At 42.7% G+C, this 14,062-nt stretch overlaps 2 protein-coding genes across 50 annotated transcripts in view; one reads left to right on the top strand and one right to left on the bottom strand.

Annotated features, from left to right (window-relative positions):
- Nucleotides 1-6,993, bottom strand: part of ST7L (suppression of tumorigenicity 7 like) — a 97,387-nt gene extending 90,394 nt beyond the window's left edge. For 18 of the 48 annotated variants that reach the window (XR_013399679.1, XR_013399731.1, XR_013399730.1 and 15 more), the window contains exons 1-2: nucleotides 5,634-5,855; nucleotides 3,247-3,329 (exon numbers count right to left, since the gene is read on the bottom strand). Coding sequence is in view for 23 of the 48 variants with exons in the window: in XM_077951003.1 (XP_077807129.1) it covers nucleotides 3,247-3,329; nucleotides 5,634-5,838 (288 nt within the window). In the remaining 25 variants the exon portion in view is untranslated. Of the gene's footprint in view, nucleotides 1-3,246; nucleotides 3,330-3,790; nucleotides 4,136-4,378; nucleotides 4,530-4,970; nucleotides 5,093-5,423; nucleotides 5,859-5,921; nucleotides 6,590-6,628 lie in introns of those variants that run through there. The other 30 variants (XR_013399721.1, XM_077951008.1, XM_001107493.5 and 27 more) reach the window with 17 other exon arrangements.
- Nucleotides 6,169-14,062, top strand: part of CAPZA1 (capping actin protein of muscle Z-line subunit alpha 1) — a 48,704-nt gene continuing 40,810 nt past the window's right edge. The window contains 1 exon segment of one of the 2 annotated variants that reach the window (NM_001261214.1): nucleotides 6,169-6,602. In NM_001261214.1, coding sequence (NP_001248143.1) covers nucleotides 6,564-6,602 — 39 coding nt within the window. In that variant the 5' untranslated portion in view covers nucleotides 6,169-6,563. 2 annotated transcript variants of the gene reach the window in all.

Genomic DNA, 14,062 nt, shown 5'->3' with positions numbered 1-14,062 from the left:
TAATTTTTAAATTTTGTACAGAGACCAGATCTTGTTCATTTGTCCAGGCTAGTCTTGAACTCCTGGGTACAAGCAATCCTCCTGCCTCAGGCTCCCAAAGTGTTGGTAGTACAGACACGAGACACCATACCTGGCCACAAAAAGTTTTTTACAAGGTTTTAGACATCATGTATATAAGTAAGTTATCCCCCTCTTATAAATGAGGAAATTATAGCTTAGACTGTTTATGTAGCTTGCCCAAAATTATCAGCTAGTAAGTGGCAGAGTTAAGATTCAAATTTTATCTTCTGTTCCCAAACCAGTGCTTTTTCCACTACATCAGCTGTTTAATATTGGTAGTTTCTTTAAAACAAACAGACAAACAAAAAAACTACATTAAATAGAGACAGAGTCTTATTGTTGCCCAGGCTGGTCTCAAACTTCTGGCATTAAGGGATTCTCCCACTCCATCCGCCCAAAGTGTTGGGATTACAGGTGTAAACCACTGTGCCTGGCTTAAAGATAGTTTATTATCTTTACTTAGACTTTTGTATGCTATGGACTAAATATGCTAAAATATGTTTATGTTAAATTATGAGGCTTATATTAACATGTAGTTTTAATCCTGAATTCCTCAATAGTTTCTATTTTTTAAGCCAAGAGAAAAATCTCGTTCTTGTATGGCATTTCACTTTAACAAAATGGTCTGTATTAGTCCCTATTTAAAAAAATAGATCCAATACAAATGCTATTTCTACTACAGCTGGAGAGCACCACCTAGAGATAAAAAAAAAAGAACAGGCTGGGCATGGTGGTTCATGCCTGGAACCTTAGCACTTTGGGAGGCCAAGGAGAGTGGATCGTTTGTGCCCAGGGGTCTGAGACCACCATGAACAACACAGTGAGACTCCATCTCTACAAAAAATAAATAAAAATTTAAAGACAATAGAAAAATCTATTGGCTATGCATGGCATAAAACTTCTTAAGATTTTTATCTGCAGCAGTATTGTTGCAAAGTGTACACTAGGAAACATGACATCCTAGGGATGTTAATGTGAATTATAAAAAATATTTTAATTTTCTTAAATTAAAAATATCTTCTTCAAGGAAAAGTTGAATTAAAGTTAAACAGTTTTGTTGTTTTTGCTTTTGTTTTTTGAAACACAGTCTTGTTCTGTCACCCAGGTTAAAGTGCAGCGGCACCATCTTGGCTCACTGTAACCTCTCCCTCCAGGGTTCAAGTGATCCTCCCACCTTGGCCTCCCCAGTAGCTGGGACTATAGGTGCATGCTACACACGGCTAATTTTTGTATTTTTTTGATTTTGCCATGTTTCCCAGGCTGGTCTTGAACTCCATCAGCCCACCTCGGTCTCCCAAAGTGCTAGAATTATAGGCATGAACCCCTATGTCAGGTCAAACAGGTTTCTTAACTGTGAGAATTCTCAGAATAATAATAGCCAAAATTCATTAAGTGTACACTCTGAACCAGCTACCATGTTATAAACTTACAACATTATCTGATTTAGTCTTCATAATCCTATAAAGTTCATGCTGTTATTAACCTCAGTTAACAGATGAGGAAATGGGCTTGAAAAACCTATAGGTTGAATTTATGACACATAATTTTAGTCTTCCCAGTGTTGCCAATATTAAAATACTGTAGTCAGACATGGTGGCACATGCATGTAATCCCAGCTATTAGGGAGGCTGAGATGGGAGGACGGCTTGAGCCCAGGAGTTAAGGCCACAGTGTGTTATAATGGTGCCTATGAATAGTGACTGCACTCTGGCCTGGGCAATGTAGTGAGACTCCATCTCAATTTTTTTTTTAATGGGCAAATTTTATATAAAAACTGTATATCCAGGTTCTATTTATTTATTTATTCATTCATTTTTGAGACAGGGTTTCTCTCTGTCATCCAGGTTGGAGTGCAGTGGCAAGATCTTGGTTCACTGCAACCTCCACCTCCCGAGTTCAAGAGATTCTTATGCCTCAGCCTCCCAAGTAGCTGGGACTACAGGCACGCACCACGATACTGTTACTTTTTATATTTTAGTAGATGGAGTTTCACCATGTTGGCCAGGCTGTTCATGAACTCCTGGCCTCAAGTGATCTGCCTGCTTCAGGCTTCCAAAGTGCTGGGATTATAGGCATGAGCCACCACGCCCGGTCTATCTGGGTTCTCTTGAAATCATTTGAAAAATTGAAAAACCTGGTAATACTAGTTGCAAGTCTATATGGCAACAATTAGTTTTAGCCTCTTTAATTTTTTTATTTTTCATTTTTTTTGAGACGGAGTTTCACTTTTGTTGCCCAGGCTGGAGTGCAATGGTGCAATCTTGGCTCAATACAACCTCCGTCTCCTGGGTTCAAGTGATCCTCCTGCCTCAGCCTCCTGAGTAGCTGGGATTACAGGCATGCGCCACCACCCTGGCTAATTTTTTGCATTTTTAGTAGAGACGGGGTTTCTCCATGTTGGTTGGGCTGGTCTCGAACTCCCAACCTCAGGTGATCCACCCGCCTTGGCCTCCCGAAGTGCTGGGATTACGGGCTTGAGCCACCGCGCCCGGCCTTAGCCTCTTTTAGAAGGGGCATGCACTGTCCAGGCTACCCAGTCCTCAAAGAAATAAGAATTTAATTATTAAATTCTATCCATTTCACTCATTTTTGTTACCAACTTGGGCTCTGCAGGCATTTAATTTCCAGTACACCCCAAGCCCTCCCTGACTACAGTTTACAATAAGCCTTTAATATGTAAATAAGTACTGTCAATCTCTAAAAGTAGATTGGGAGATGCAGTGTTCCCCAAACTTGTTTGAATAGGTAATCTTTTCAAATGCTGAATACATTTTAGAAATGCTGATCCATAGGTAATAATAATTTATAAATATTATAACCATATAAAGGATCTTTAGGCCAGGGTGGTGCCTGATGCCTGTAATCCCAGCACTTTCAGAGGCCAAGTCAGGCGGATCACCTGAGGTCAGGAGTTCGAGACCAGCCTGACCAATGTGGTGAAACACTGTCTCTACTAAAAATACAAAAATTATCTGAGCATGGTAGCCGGCACCTGTAATCCCAGCTACTCGGGAGGCTGAGACAGGAGAATTAGTTGAACCTGGGAGGTGGAGGTTGCATGAGCCAAGATCATGCCACTGTACTCTAGCCTGGGCGACGGAGCAAGACTCTGTCTCAAAAAAGGAAAAAAAAAAAAATCTTTAGATAAATACCAAAACATGAAGGAAGGAAATGGAAACTACTTACAAATATTAGTCCTGATATCAATGAAGATGTCCCTGTAAGTGCCACATAGAATTTGGGTGTCAATGAATTTAAAAATACAGTCACTGTCAAAAGAACAAGAATCAAAGTTTTAAAAAATGCAAATTTAATGTACTTAGGTTACAAATATGCGAGTATCTTTATGAGTGATGGGACTTAAGTCGTATTAATATCTAGTGTGAAATTCACTTGAAAAAGTTTTAATTTGTATACATAATATAAATAATGGCTTATAACTATTTGCAACAAATCAAAATGAGGTAATTCAGCTTGCTTTAAAGAATAAAACTAAAGCACTTATAAGTCATAATTTAGACAAGAACGTTTGCAAGTCTGTAAGAATAAGAAGATAAACAAACATGCTTTTACAAAGGAGGTTCAAAACGACTCCATAATTATTTTGGTAGGATACAAAACCACTGTCTCAAATTAGAGGGAAGGAAACAGTGTATGTATTTGGCATATCAGCTAGAGAGGCAAAATGGCTCAAAGAGAAAAGCAACAAACAGAAATCTCCCTGACTTACTGAAATCCTGGAGCAGATTGTTCACTTCAAATAATTATCTCATAAGTACGGTGGGTTTTAGAAAGAAATAAAAATCTGGCCAGGTAGGATGGCTCACTCCCATAATCTTATAGTTTTGGGAAGCTAAGGCAGGAGGATCGCTGGTAGCCAGGAGTTCAAGACCAGCCTAGGCAAATAAAATAGACCCAGTCTCTATGCAAAATTTAAAACTCAGCTGGTCATGGTGGTGCACGCCTGTAGTTCCAGCTACTTGGAAGGCTGAGGCCAGAAGATCGCTTGAGCAAAAGAGTTCAAGGCTGCAGTGATCTTGCCACTGCACTCCAGCGTGGGTGACAGAGGGAGACTCTGTCTCACAAAAAATAAAAAAGAAAAAGTAAAAAAGCAAAATCTATAGTAATCAACTATTCTCATCTAAATGTATATGGTTAACATGTAGAAAAATAAATGACAAGTCGGCCGGGCGTGGTGGCTCACGCCTGTAATCCCACCACATTGGGAGGCCGAGGCAGGCGGATCACGAGGTCAGGAGATGGAGACCATTCTGGCTAACACGGTGAAACCCCATCTCTACTAAAAACACACACACACACAAATCAGCCAGGCGAGGTGGCGGCCGCCTGTAATCCCAGCTACTTGAGAGGCTGAGGCAGGAGAATGGCATGAACCCGGGAAGCGGACCTTGCAGTGAGCCGAGATCGCACCACTGCACTCCAGTCTGGGCGACAGAGCGAGACTCCGTCTCAAAAATAAATAAATAAATAAATAAATGACAAGTCAATCAGTAACACTGTGCATAGAAACCGCCGTTAAGCACTTCATTCACCTGTTACAGAGATGCCAACTTAGCTCTTCAGTTTAGCTTATTTTAGTGTGCTAGTTATATTTGAACTTGATACCTTACCCTCCAAAAAAGCCAAAATATTTCCGAACTTTACCTCACAGTCTTTCATGTTATCTCTGAACAGGAAAGGGGACATTCGCTACCTTCTGCTACAGAAAAATCAACCACTGTACTGAATCATATAACAGAAATACTTCTATCTTGTTCTGAGGTTGCTGCTCAGAGCTTGAGTGAAATATAATCACATGCTAAGGGGATCTGGGCCCTAAACACTTTATCCCGTCTACAACTAAAGAATAGTACAGTATATGAGAATCCATCAGGATCATCACTTCTTACATGTGTTAGTATTTTCAGCACAGACTACATAGCAAGTGTTCTACAGATGTCGAAAGAACTAGCAAACCGACAGTTGTTTGTGGCGCTCTCTCACTTCCTGTACTACATTACTCAAGATAAGCCTAAAAGAACAGACAAAAATATCACGACAACTATTTCTTAACAGAACTATTTTAAAACAAGAGAATCGTCAATTAAAATCATGCCATTTTCTTTCTCTGAAATCTTTAAATTACAGATGTGCTCATCTTTGTTGCCTGGATATGAGTTCTCTCAGCTGGGCGGCGAGACACTCAAAGCAGTGACTTTATGGGATCCTACCAGAGGCGGGGGAGCCAATATAAATTACGTATCCTAATCTGAGAATGCACCCTTCTGTCCTAATACCTGAAGCTTATAGCTTGTCAGGTGGCTTTTCCACGGAAAAACGAGGACATAAGAGAAAGGACGGACCTTAAGAGTTCTAGGGAGGAGCCGGTAGAGGCAGCAGGCTTGACAATCAACTGCAAGGTTGCAGTCCAAAAGAAAAAGAACCCACTTGATCGCTCATCATCGACTCCTCAGAGGCCCTCTAGGACTACCGAGAATCTCTTGCCCTTTGGCTCTTGCCCCCGACATCTCTCCTGGCCCCCCGCCCTGCCCCAGGAGGTCTGGTCCTCTCACCCGCTGCCAAATTCTCACACAGCCTCAAAGGGATCCTCAGAGCGTAAAGCAGCCCCAGCCCCGCCACTAACCACACCGAGACCCCAGTCCCCGCCAGCCCGGCTCGCAGTCGCTCCCTCCAGCCCAACGTCGGGTTTAGGCCGGGGACAGGTGCAGGAGACGCTCTAGCAGCCGCGGCTTCACCCGAGCCGCCACCGTCCGCCATCTTGCCGCTATCGCAGGAGCCAGGAGCTGGGAGGGGAGAAGGACAGGAAACCGGGAGTCGGGAATCCTGGGATAGTGGCGGACCTGAAGTTGGCCTCTCTGAAGGCTGAGTCCTGGGGAACCGGGACCGAGAAGATTTCGAAGGTGGAGGAGCGTGTCTCAAGATTGAGGATACCTATTCCTTTGTGGGGCAGGGAAGGGGCGGACAGCAGCGCCTGTTCTGGAGGAACTGGACTAAGATGTGACCCCAAAGTGAAGTATTACCGCTTCCAAACGAAATGAGGGTCACCTTTCACACCCCCGCCCCCCGGGGTTGGAAAAGCCACCGATCGTTCCAGCGGCCGAGCAGCTCTTAGAGCTTTGGATTCGGCTGTCGTGGAGATAACGGGTACCAGAAAAACTGCAAGAGCGACTTGGTCGGATGGAGGCCAGGAGCCAAGAATAATCGAAACACGCTGCCAGCACCCATTAGATGGATGGGAAATGAGTGTAACTCATTGGGAAAGATATTAGACTTTAAATCACCGAAGGCAAAGCCTACTTCCTGGGGCGCGGGCGCGGGCGCTGGCACTAGTAGACGTCACTCCCGCGCATAACTGACATGGCGCCCTCTTGGTCGGCGTTTCCGGGCGGGTCCTTCCGACGGCCCCCGCGGTGATTCCATCACTCGGCTTTCTTCCCGGCCTGCCTAGCGCCCACACCCGGGCTGGGCCAGAACAGCCCAAGATGGCCGACTTCGATGATCGTGTGTCGGATGAGGAGAAGGTAAGGGGTCCGCCTCTCTCTCTTACCTCCTCCCCCGACAGGGAACTGGGGCTCGGCCCGGCTGCGTTGGGAGCCTCGCAGTGTCCCCAGGAAAAAGAAGCTTCTTTGTCAATGCTGACATACGCTCTCCGCAGTCGGGACGCTTCCCTCTTACGGGGCTTTCCTCTGCCTCACGGTGGCCCCAGTTCCTCGTTCCTCGACTCTCCTTTTCTCTCAGGCCTGAGGCACAGCCCAGGGGCCTCCCTGCGAGGGAACAGACGTTTCCTTTATTAGATCGTGACTGTGGACTTTTTTCCTGTAATTTTGAGAGTGGGTGGTGGTTATGTTGCTACATATCAAAAAGCAGTTATTTTACCGCCTTTAGCAGTTGGTGCTAACCCCCATCCCCCCATTTGTAGATATAATTGGGGTTAGTTTAGGGCGAGTCACTTCCTGGTCAGGATGGCCTCTTCCTTTTTGCTCCTCCTTCCTCAGGAAGTGATTTTGCTGTCACGACTCCTCGACAAGGAGAGGTCCCAAATGTTGTCCACCTCACTACACATGCAGTACTTTTCTCAAGTACTGTCGCCTGTCTGATTCGCTATAATAAATCTGTGAGCCTCAGGGCATGTGCTTCACAATTTGAGCACTAGACTTTCCCTGTAGACACACCCTTTTAACGATAATTTTTGAAAATTTTGTTTCTTGTTAACAAATGTAGAATAGCTGATGGATTTTCTTAACCTCAAGAAAGATTTTCTGTAACAGATAATAAACTGCATGTTAACACGTTCAAGACTTGACAAAGCGTCCTGCCTTCTCTGGTGCTCCACTGTGGAGTCTTTGATTAGCTGAATTTGTCAGTGTGCAGTTTGTATACTTATTTCTTGAAAAGCGTTTTAAATACAAGAGCACATTCTAAGGTGGAATAACTTTTCTTCTGACATTTGCACAGTTTCATAACAGTTTTGTCAGGCTTTTCAGTAAGTACATGATTTTAGGGCACGTGGAACTTAGAATGACCTCACGAGACAACTTACTTACAAGAATTATGACATTTGTCTCCTGCTGTGGCTATTGGAAAATGTGTCCCCTTGAGTGCTCTGTAAATCTACCAGGGTGTTTTTTTAAATAAGAAGTTGGGATGGGGAGGGGACTGTTATGATCCATAAGTCCTCTGCACCGAATAACTTGATACATCATACCTACATATGGCATGCCATTTTGAAATGCTTAACAAGCCATTGAACAACAGCATTAGATTTTCTCTTATTTGGAAACTGATCTTCATACATAAGATTTAGGACAAAAACAAAGACATATATGAGCTTATGCTGGAAATCAATCTATAATAAATTGTTCTAAGGCAAATAGTTACTATTCAAATAAAATTAAGCAAAAATCCTGTTATAATACAAATCCTGTTACAACTAAACAAATTTTTTTTTTTTTTTTTTTGAAACGGAGTCTCGCTGGGCTCACTGCAACTTCCGCCTCCCGAGTTCAAATGATTCTCCTGCCTCAGCTTCCCAAGTAGCTGGGATTACAGGCACCCGCCAACACGTCAAGCTAATTTTTGTATTTCTTGTAGAGACTGAATTTCGTCTTGTTGCCCAGGCAGGTCTCAAACTCTTGGGCTCAAGTCCATCCGCCTCCGCCACTTAAGTGCTGGGTTTACAGGCGTAAGCCACCGCGCCCGGTCAAAATTCCACAAATAATTTAAATAATAAACTTTTAAGTTTATTGTGCCTACGTGATACACATTGACCAGTGTTGTTGGATTTTTGTCTTCGATACCAGGTTAGAATGCCTTTAATTAAACTTGGGAAAGTATATTTTTTAAAATGCCAATTAAGATGTCTTTAAATACTGGCAGTGTTTTAATAACATTAACGTGTTGGGTTTTTTTTGTTTTGTTTTGTTTTGAGTTGGAGTTTCGCTCTGTCACCCCGGGTGATGTGCAGTGGTGCGATCGCTGCAACCTCTGCCTCTCTGGTTCCAGCGATTCTCCTGCCTCAGCCTCTCGAGTAGCTAGGATTACAGGCGCCTGTCACCACGCCTGGCTAATTTTTTTGTATTGTTAGTAGAGACAGGGTTTCACTATGTTGGCCAGGCTGGTCTCCAACTCCTGACCTCGTGATCTGCCCGCCTTGGCTTCCCAAAGTGCTGGGATAACAGGCGTGAGCCACTGCGCCCGGCCAGTCTTGGTTTTTTTAATAGCAGATCTGTGACCAGTTTCGTCTTCTAGCATAGTTTTTTTGTTGCCAAATATATTTCAATATTGCTTTTTATCTTGGTTACATTTTCTAAAGGCAGTAAACCTTTAGAAAATTTGGTGATAATGAATGGACTCTAATTTCCTTATAAATATGTATGTAAAAGCTAGTAAAATCATCTATTCTCATAACTGCTGAAGTTTTTTTAATCACTTTGTAAAAAGGAAGTTGGGTTTTGTTACCTGAAATGGTCATGATGAGCTATCTAAATAAAACAGGAAGTTGAAAGTGTAGTAACTTTTAGAAATAAACGTTTTAGTTGTAGCTTTGAGTTCACAGTTTCTGAGAATGAACCTGAGCTCTTTAGTTACATGCTTAGCAAGACAAAGATACCATAATTAGGAAGCCTGAAATATGAGATGAATTACTTCTTTGGGTTCTTTTCATTGTCTGTTTTTTTTATTTCATTCAACATTTGTAAAACATAAAAGCAAAGATAATTTTCTGGAAAAAAGTGTGATTAGCATATTTTTTCCCTTTAGCCTAACTAGAAGAATATTTGTGTACAATTTCAAAAGTATGGTAATTGAGAAGTTATGCTTTCAGTTTAGACTAATGCTTTCAGTAATAAGGTGACGTTTTCAGTATTAAGAAAAACTACATGCTTTCAGTTTAGACAACGGTAGTGGTTTTAAGGCATTTTTGAGAATCAAGTTTATCAGAATTATTTAGTAGAGCTGTAGAAAATGCTGTAAATAGATGAAATATGAAGGCTCTGTTAGAGCATATGAAAAATATTTATACTTTTTTTTGAAACAGAGTCTCGCACTGTCTCCCAGCAGGTTGGAGTGCAATGGCACGATCTCGGCTCACTGCAACCTCCACCTCCCGGGTTCAAACGATTCTGCTGCCTCAGCCTCCCAAGTAGCTGGGATTACAGGCACCTGCTACCACACCCGGCTAATTTTTTGTATTTTTAGTAGAGACAGGGTTTCAGTATGTTGGCCAGGCTGGTCTCAAACTCCTGACCTCATTATCCGCCCTCCTCGGCCTCCCAAAGTGCTGAGATTACAGGCGTGAGCCACTGTACCCACCAAATATTTATACTTTTAAACTGGATCCTTGATTATGTATTACCTCCATAATTTGCTAGTTACCATTGTAGGATAAAGCAAGCCCTAAAGATTGTTTGGTGTGGCTGTTTTCTAACGAGTCATCAATTAATATTAAAACTGTCATTCTTCCATCTTCACTTTTCAGTTAGCTTTGCTGAGAGGTATTCATATAATCTGTTAAGAAATCCTAGGACAGGCTGGGCTCGGTGGCTCACGCCTGTAATCCCAACACTCTGGGAGGCCAAGGTGGGCGCATCACCTAAGATCGGGAGTTCGAGACCAGCCTGACCAACATGGAGAAACCCCGTCTTTACTAAAAATACAAAAATTAGCTGGGCACAGTCGCGCATGCCTGTAATCCCAGCTACTCGGGAGGCTGAGGCAGGAGAATCGCTGGAACCTGGGAAGCGGAGGTTGCGGTGAGCCGAGATGGCGCTATTGCACTCCAACCTGAGCAACAAGAGTGAAACTCCGTCTCAAAAAAAGAAAAGAAAAAGAAATCCTAGGACAGGAACATAAAGCCTAATAAGCAAGTGTAAACTCACATGTCCAGTCTTTTGTTAGTAGTATTGATTTATCATAATTTCTTCCAGAACACTTGGCTGTTTTATTATGACCAGGCTTAATGCTAAACAAAGTAGTGTAAATTTGTCAGAAAATTCAGATCCCAGGTTTTTCTGATTGTGTAGCCATGCTTTTTTCACTATACTGTTCTTTTCCATATAGCTATGAATGAAAAACTAGAGTAGAGGCTTCCATCTAATGGATTATAAACGAGGTAGTATGGGTCGGGGGTGATGGCTCACGTTTGTAATCCCAAACTTTGGGAGGCCAAGGCTGTCGGATCCTCTGAGGTCAGGAGTTCGAGACCAGCCTGACCAACATGGTGAAACCCCGTCTCTACTAAAAATACAAAATTAGCCGGGCATGGTGGCACGCCAGCTACTCAGGAGCCTGAGGCAGGAGAATAGCTTGAACCCCGGAGGCGGAGGTTGCAGTGAGCCGAGATCATGCCATTGCATTCTAGCCTGGGCAACAGAGCAAAACTCCATCTGAAAAAAAAAGGGGGCGGGGGAGGTATTATGATGTAATGGAAAAGAGTGATTGTGAGTGTTAGATTTGGCCTTTCCCTGTCGTGCTTCTAGTCACCTTGTGACTGATTTTGGAAACATCACTTAACCTCTATGGGTGGGCCTTAATTTCCATCTAAAATAGAGAAGTAGGGGGGAATTGGATCAAACCAGCCCAAGAAAATTTAATTAACTATTTCAAACTCTAATGAAAAATCTCTATTTTAAAAATTGAAACACTAAAATGTTCCAAAAGGTTCTATTCATTGTCTGCTTTCCTACATTTGCCCTGATAAGAAGACTGAGTTGTTTGATGACTGAAAGCATGTGTCTTTATCTAGTGCCTATCATAGTGCCAAGCACACAGTGTAGGCACCGCCTATTGATATGAAAGAGAAAACAACTTCATTAATTCTCATATCTCCCCAGTTCACACCCCTTCATCTCCTATAAAACAACCCTTCCCCCACAATTGTTTCTGTTAGTCTCTAGGTGTTTCTTGTGGTCAAGAGTACGTCCACAGTTTGGGTGCCTCTGTGCATTCCTTGTATCTGAGCATCTACTGACATCATTGGTGCTCTGCTATGCCACTGCTGGGAACATTTGACCCCTCTAGGAGCATCTTCCTAATAGATCCCATAAACTGCAAAGCCTTATGGTTACCAAAATGATGGTGTGTATATATACACTGGAGCCTTGCAAAGCCCCTAATGAAAGTATTTCCTTCACCAGCTGGAAGTACTCTCCTTTAGCGAGCAGATTAAAACACACACCTGATGTGTGTTTTAAAGAAAAAGGACCGAAGAGAGAAAAAGTTTCCAAGGCATGAATGAATTAAGAGTGACAGATGCTACTGAGATAGAAAGATGAGGACAGAGAAAACAGCACTCACTCTGACAGTATTCTTTCCAACTGGATTTGGTAAATAAGAGTGAGAGGTACCTCGAGTGAGCAGTGGGAGAAGTCATACTGGAAGGGGTAAGCAGTGATTGACATAAGAAAGTAAAATAAATTCAGGTTCATCCAGACACCCCCCTAATCTTGCCTTGACCCAGAAACATTGTGGTCACAGGGCTTTCAGCCTCCCATTCCCATAAGAAAGCTTCCTAATTATGATATCTTGGTCTTGCCAAGCATTTAGAGGGCCTTCCTCTGTAGCCCTCCAGATAGTGATTTGAATTAAGTAAAGCTCTTTTTAGATAAGTGTTCTAGTCCAGTCTGAAATCAGCTTGTTGGTCTTTTTGGCACTGTCATTGCCCAGTACCAGCACGTTCTTGGCTCCTTGCCACATCTCTGGCCACAATGTGGGAGGCAAAGGCAGTGAGCATTTCCAGAGTGGTGAGATGAGGCGAGGTCCACACAGCATCTCTGAACAGCATGTCCACACAGGGCTCAGAGTCATCGTGCTGCATGTCCACCTCATGTCCACAGTATCTGAGCAGTTGAGATTGGTGGAGTGGACCTTCTAGTTATTCATCACCTAGAGGAAGATCCTCATCAACTCCACTTCTCAAAGGGGTGGAATTGAACCTGAACCTGCTTGACAGATGAGAGCCCAAGCCTAGCCAAGGTGGCTGCCTTGGTGATCCTCGTCCTGAAAGCCATTTCCATTAATTTAAAAATTGTAGGTATATAGGAACTATAATAACAGGCTTAAAATTGAAATTTGCTCTGTGTGGTGGGTCACACCTGTAATCACAATACTTTGGGAGGCTAAGCCGGGACGATCACTTGAGCCCAGAAGTTTGAGACTAGCCTGAGCAACATAGTGAAATCCCTGGCTCTTCCAAAAAAAAAATTAAAATGATGGGAAAGGGCATGAGTAAAAAGTCCCCTCCTGCCCCTGTCTTCCACCCACCCAGTTTCCCTGACAAGTAGCCAATATTACCAATTCCTCTTGTATCTTTTCTAATTCTATGCATATACAAACACACTTTTCACTTAATAATATCTCTAACCTATCAACATTCCTTGTACCATTATTTTCATTCAAGACCTTTTTTTATGCTTGAATTATTTTTAACAACATGTTTAATTATCTCTCTGCCTCAGGCCTCTCCTTTCTTTCTTCATCCTTCCTGGTTTATCATAAATTCTTCACAGCTATAATGTATTATGAAATTTTGAGCAGTGTGTAAAATTTATCTTTGGTACAACTTCACATACAGATTGTTAAGGCAGTGTCGGTGAAATGGAACACTGATCGAACTCTGTTGAGTGTAGGTCATGGTATAACATACTGTTTAAACAAGAAAACAGCATAATGGCAGACTGTACCAAAGGAAGGTGGTGAGAGAATTTTACCTTGTGGATTCTTTGTTTTACATCTGGATAACATTTAAGTGCTTATTTTGTGGTAACTACTTTATATATTAACTATGTATTTATCTCACAACATCGTTATAGGACAGATACTTACGCCCATTTTATAGTAGAGTAAACTGAGACACAGGCACATTTGAGGTTAAAATATATGACCAGGTGTCCAGAACTAGTAAATGGCAGTGTGGATACAATGCTGTTGTCTACTGTCAGAGCCTATGCTCTTACCCGTTTTGATTCCTTTTAGTAGATAGTAAGATAGTAAGCAGTTTTGATGAAATAATGACATAGTCCTCAACAGCAATCAAGTTAATCATGTAGTAACCTGGATGCCTTTATAGACACTGAAACATTGGTGTTCTCTGGTCCTGACTGCATTATAATTGTTGCTGAATGGCCGAGTGCAGTGGTTCACACTTGTAATCCCAGCACTTTGGGAGGCCGAGGCAGGTCCATTGCTTGAACCCAGGAGTTCAAGACCAGCCTGAGCAATATAGTGAAACCCCATCTCTACAGAAAATACAAAAATTAGCCCGGCATGGTGGCACACGCCTGTAGTCCCAGCTACTTGGGAGAATCACTTGAACCTGAGATTAGGAGGTTGCATTGAGCTGAGATCAGGCCATTGCACTCCATCCTGGGCTGGGCGACAGTGCGAGACGCTGACTCAAAAAAAAAAAAAAAAGGAAGGGCCAGGTGTGGTGGCTCACGCCTGTAATCCCAGCACTTTGGGAGGCTGAGGTGGACAGATCACTTGA

Source organism: Macaca mulatta, chromosome 1 (assembly GCF_049350105.2).
Source record: "Macaca mulatta isolate MMU2019108-1 chromosome 1, T2T-MMU8v2.0, whole genome shotgun sequence".
NCBI classification, from domain to species: domain Eukaryota; kingdom Metazoa; phylum Chordata; class Mammalia; order Primates; family Cercopithecidae; genus Macaca; species Macaca mulatta.
The sequence above is the reverse complement of the archived record's forward strand: the minus strand, read 5'-3'. Positions and strand labels throughout refer to the sequence as shown.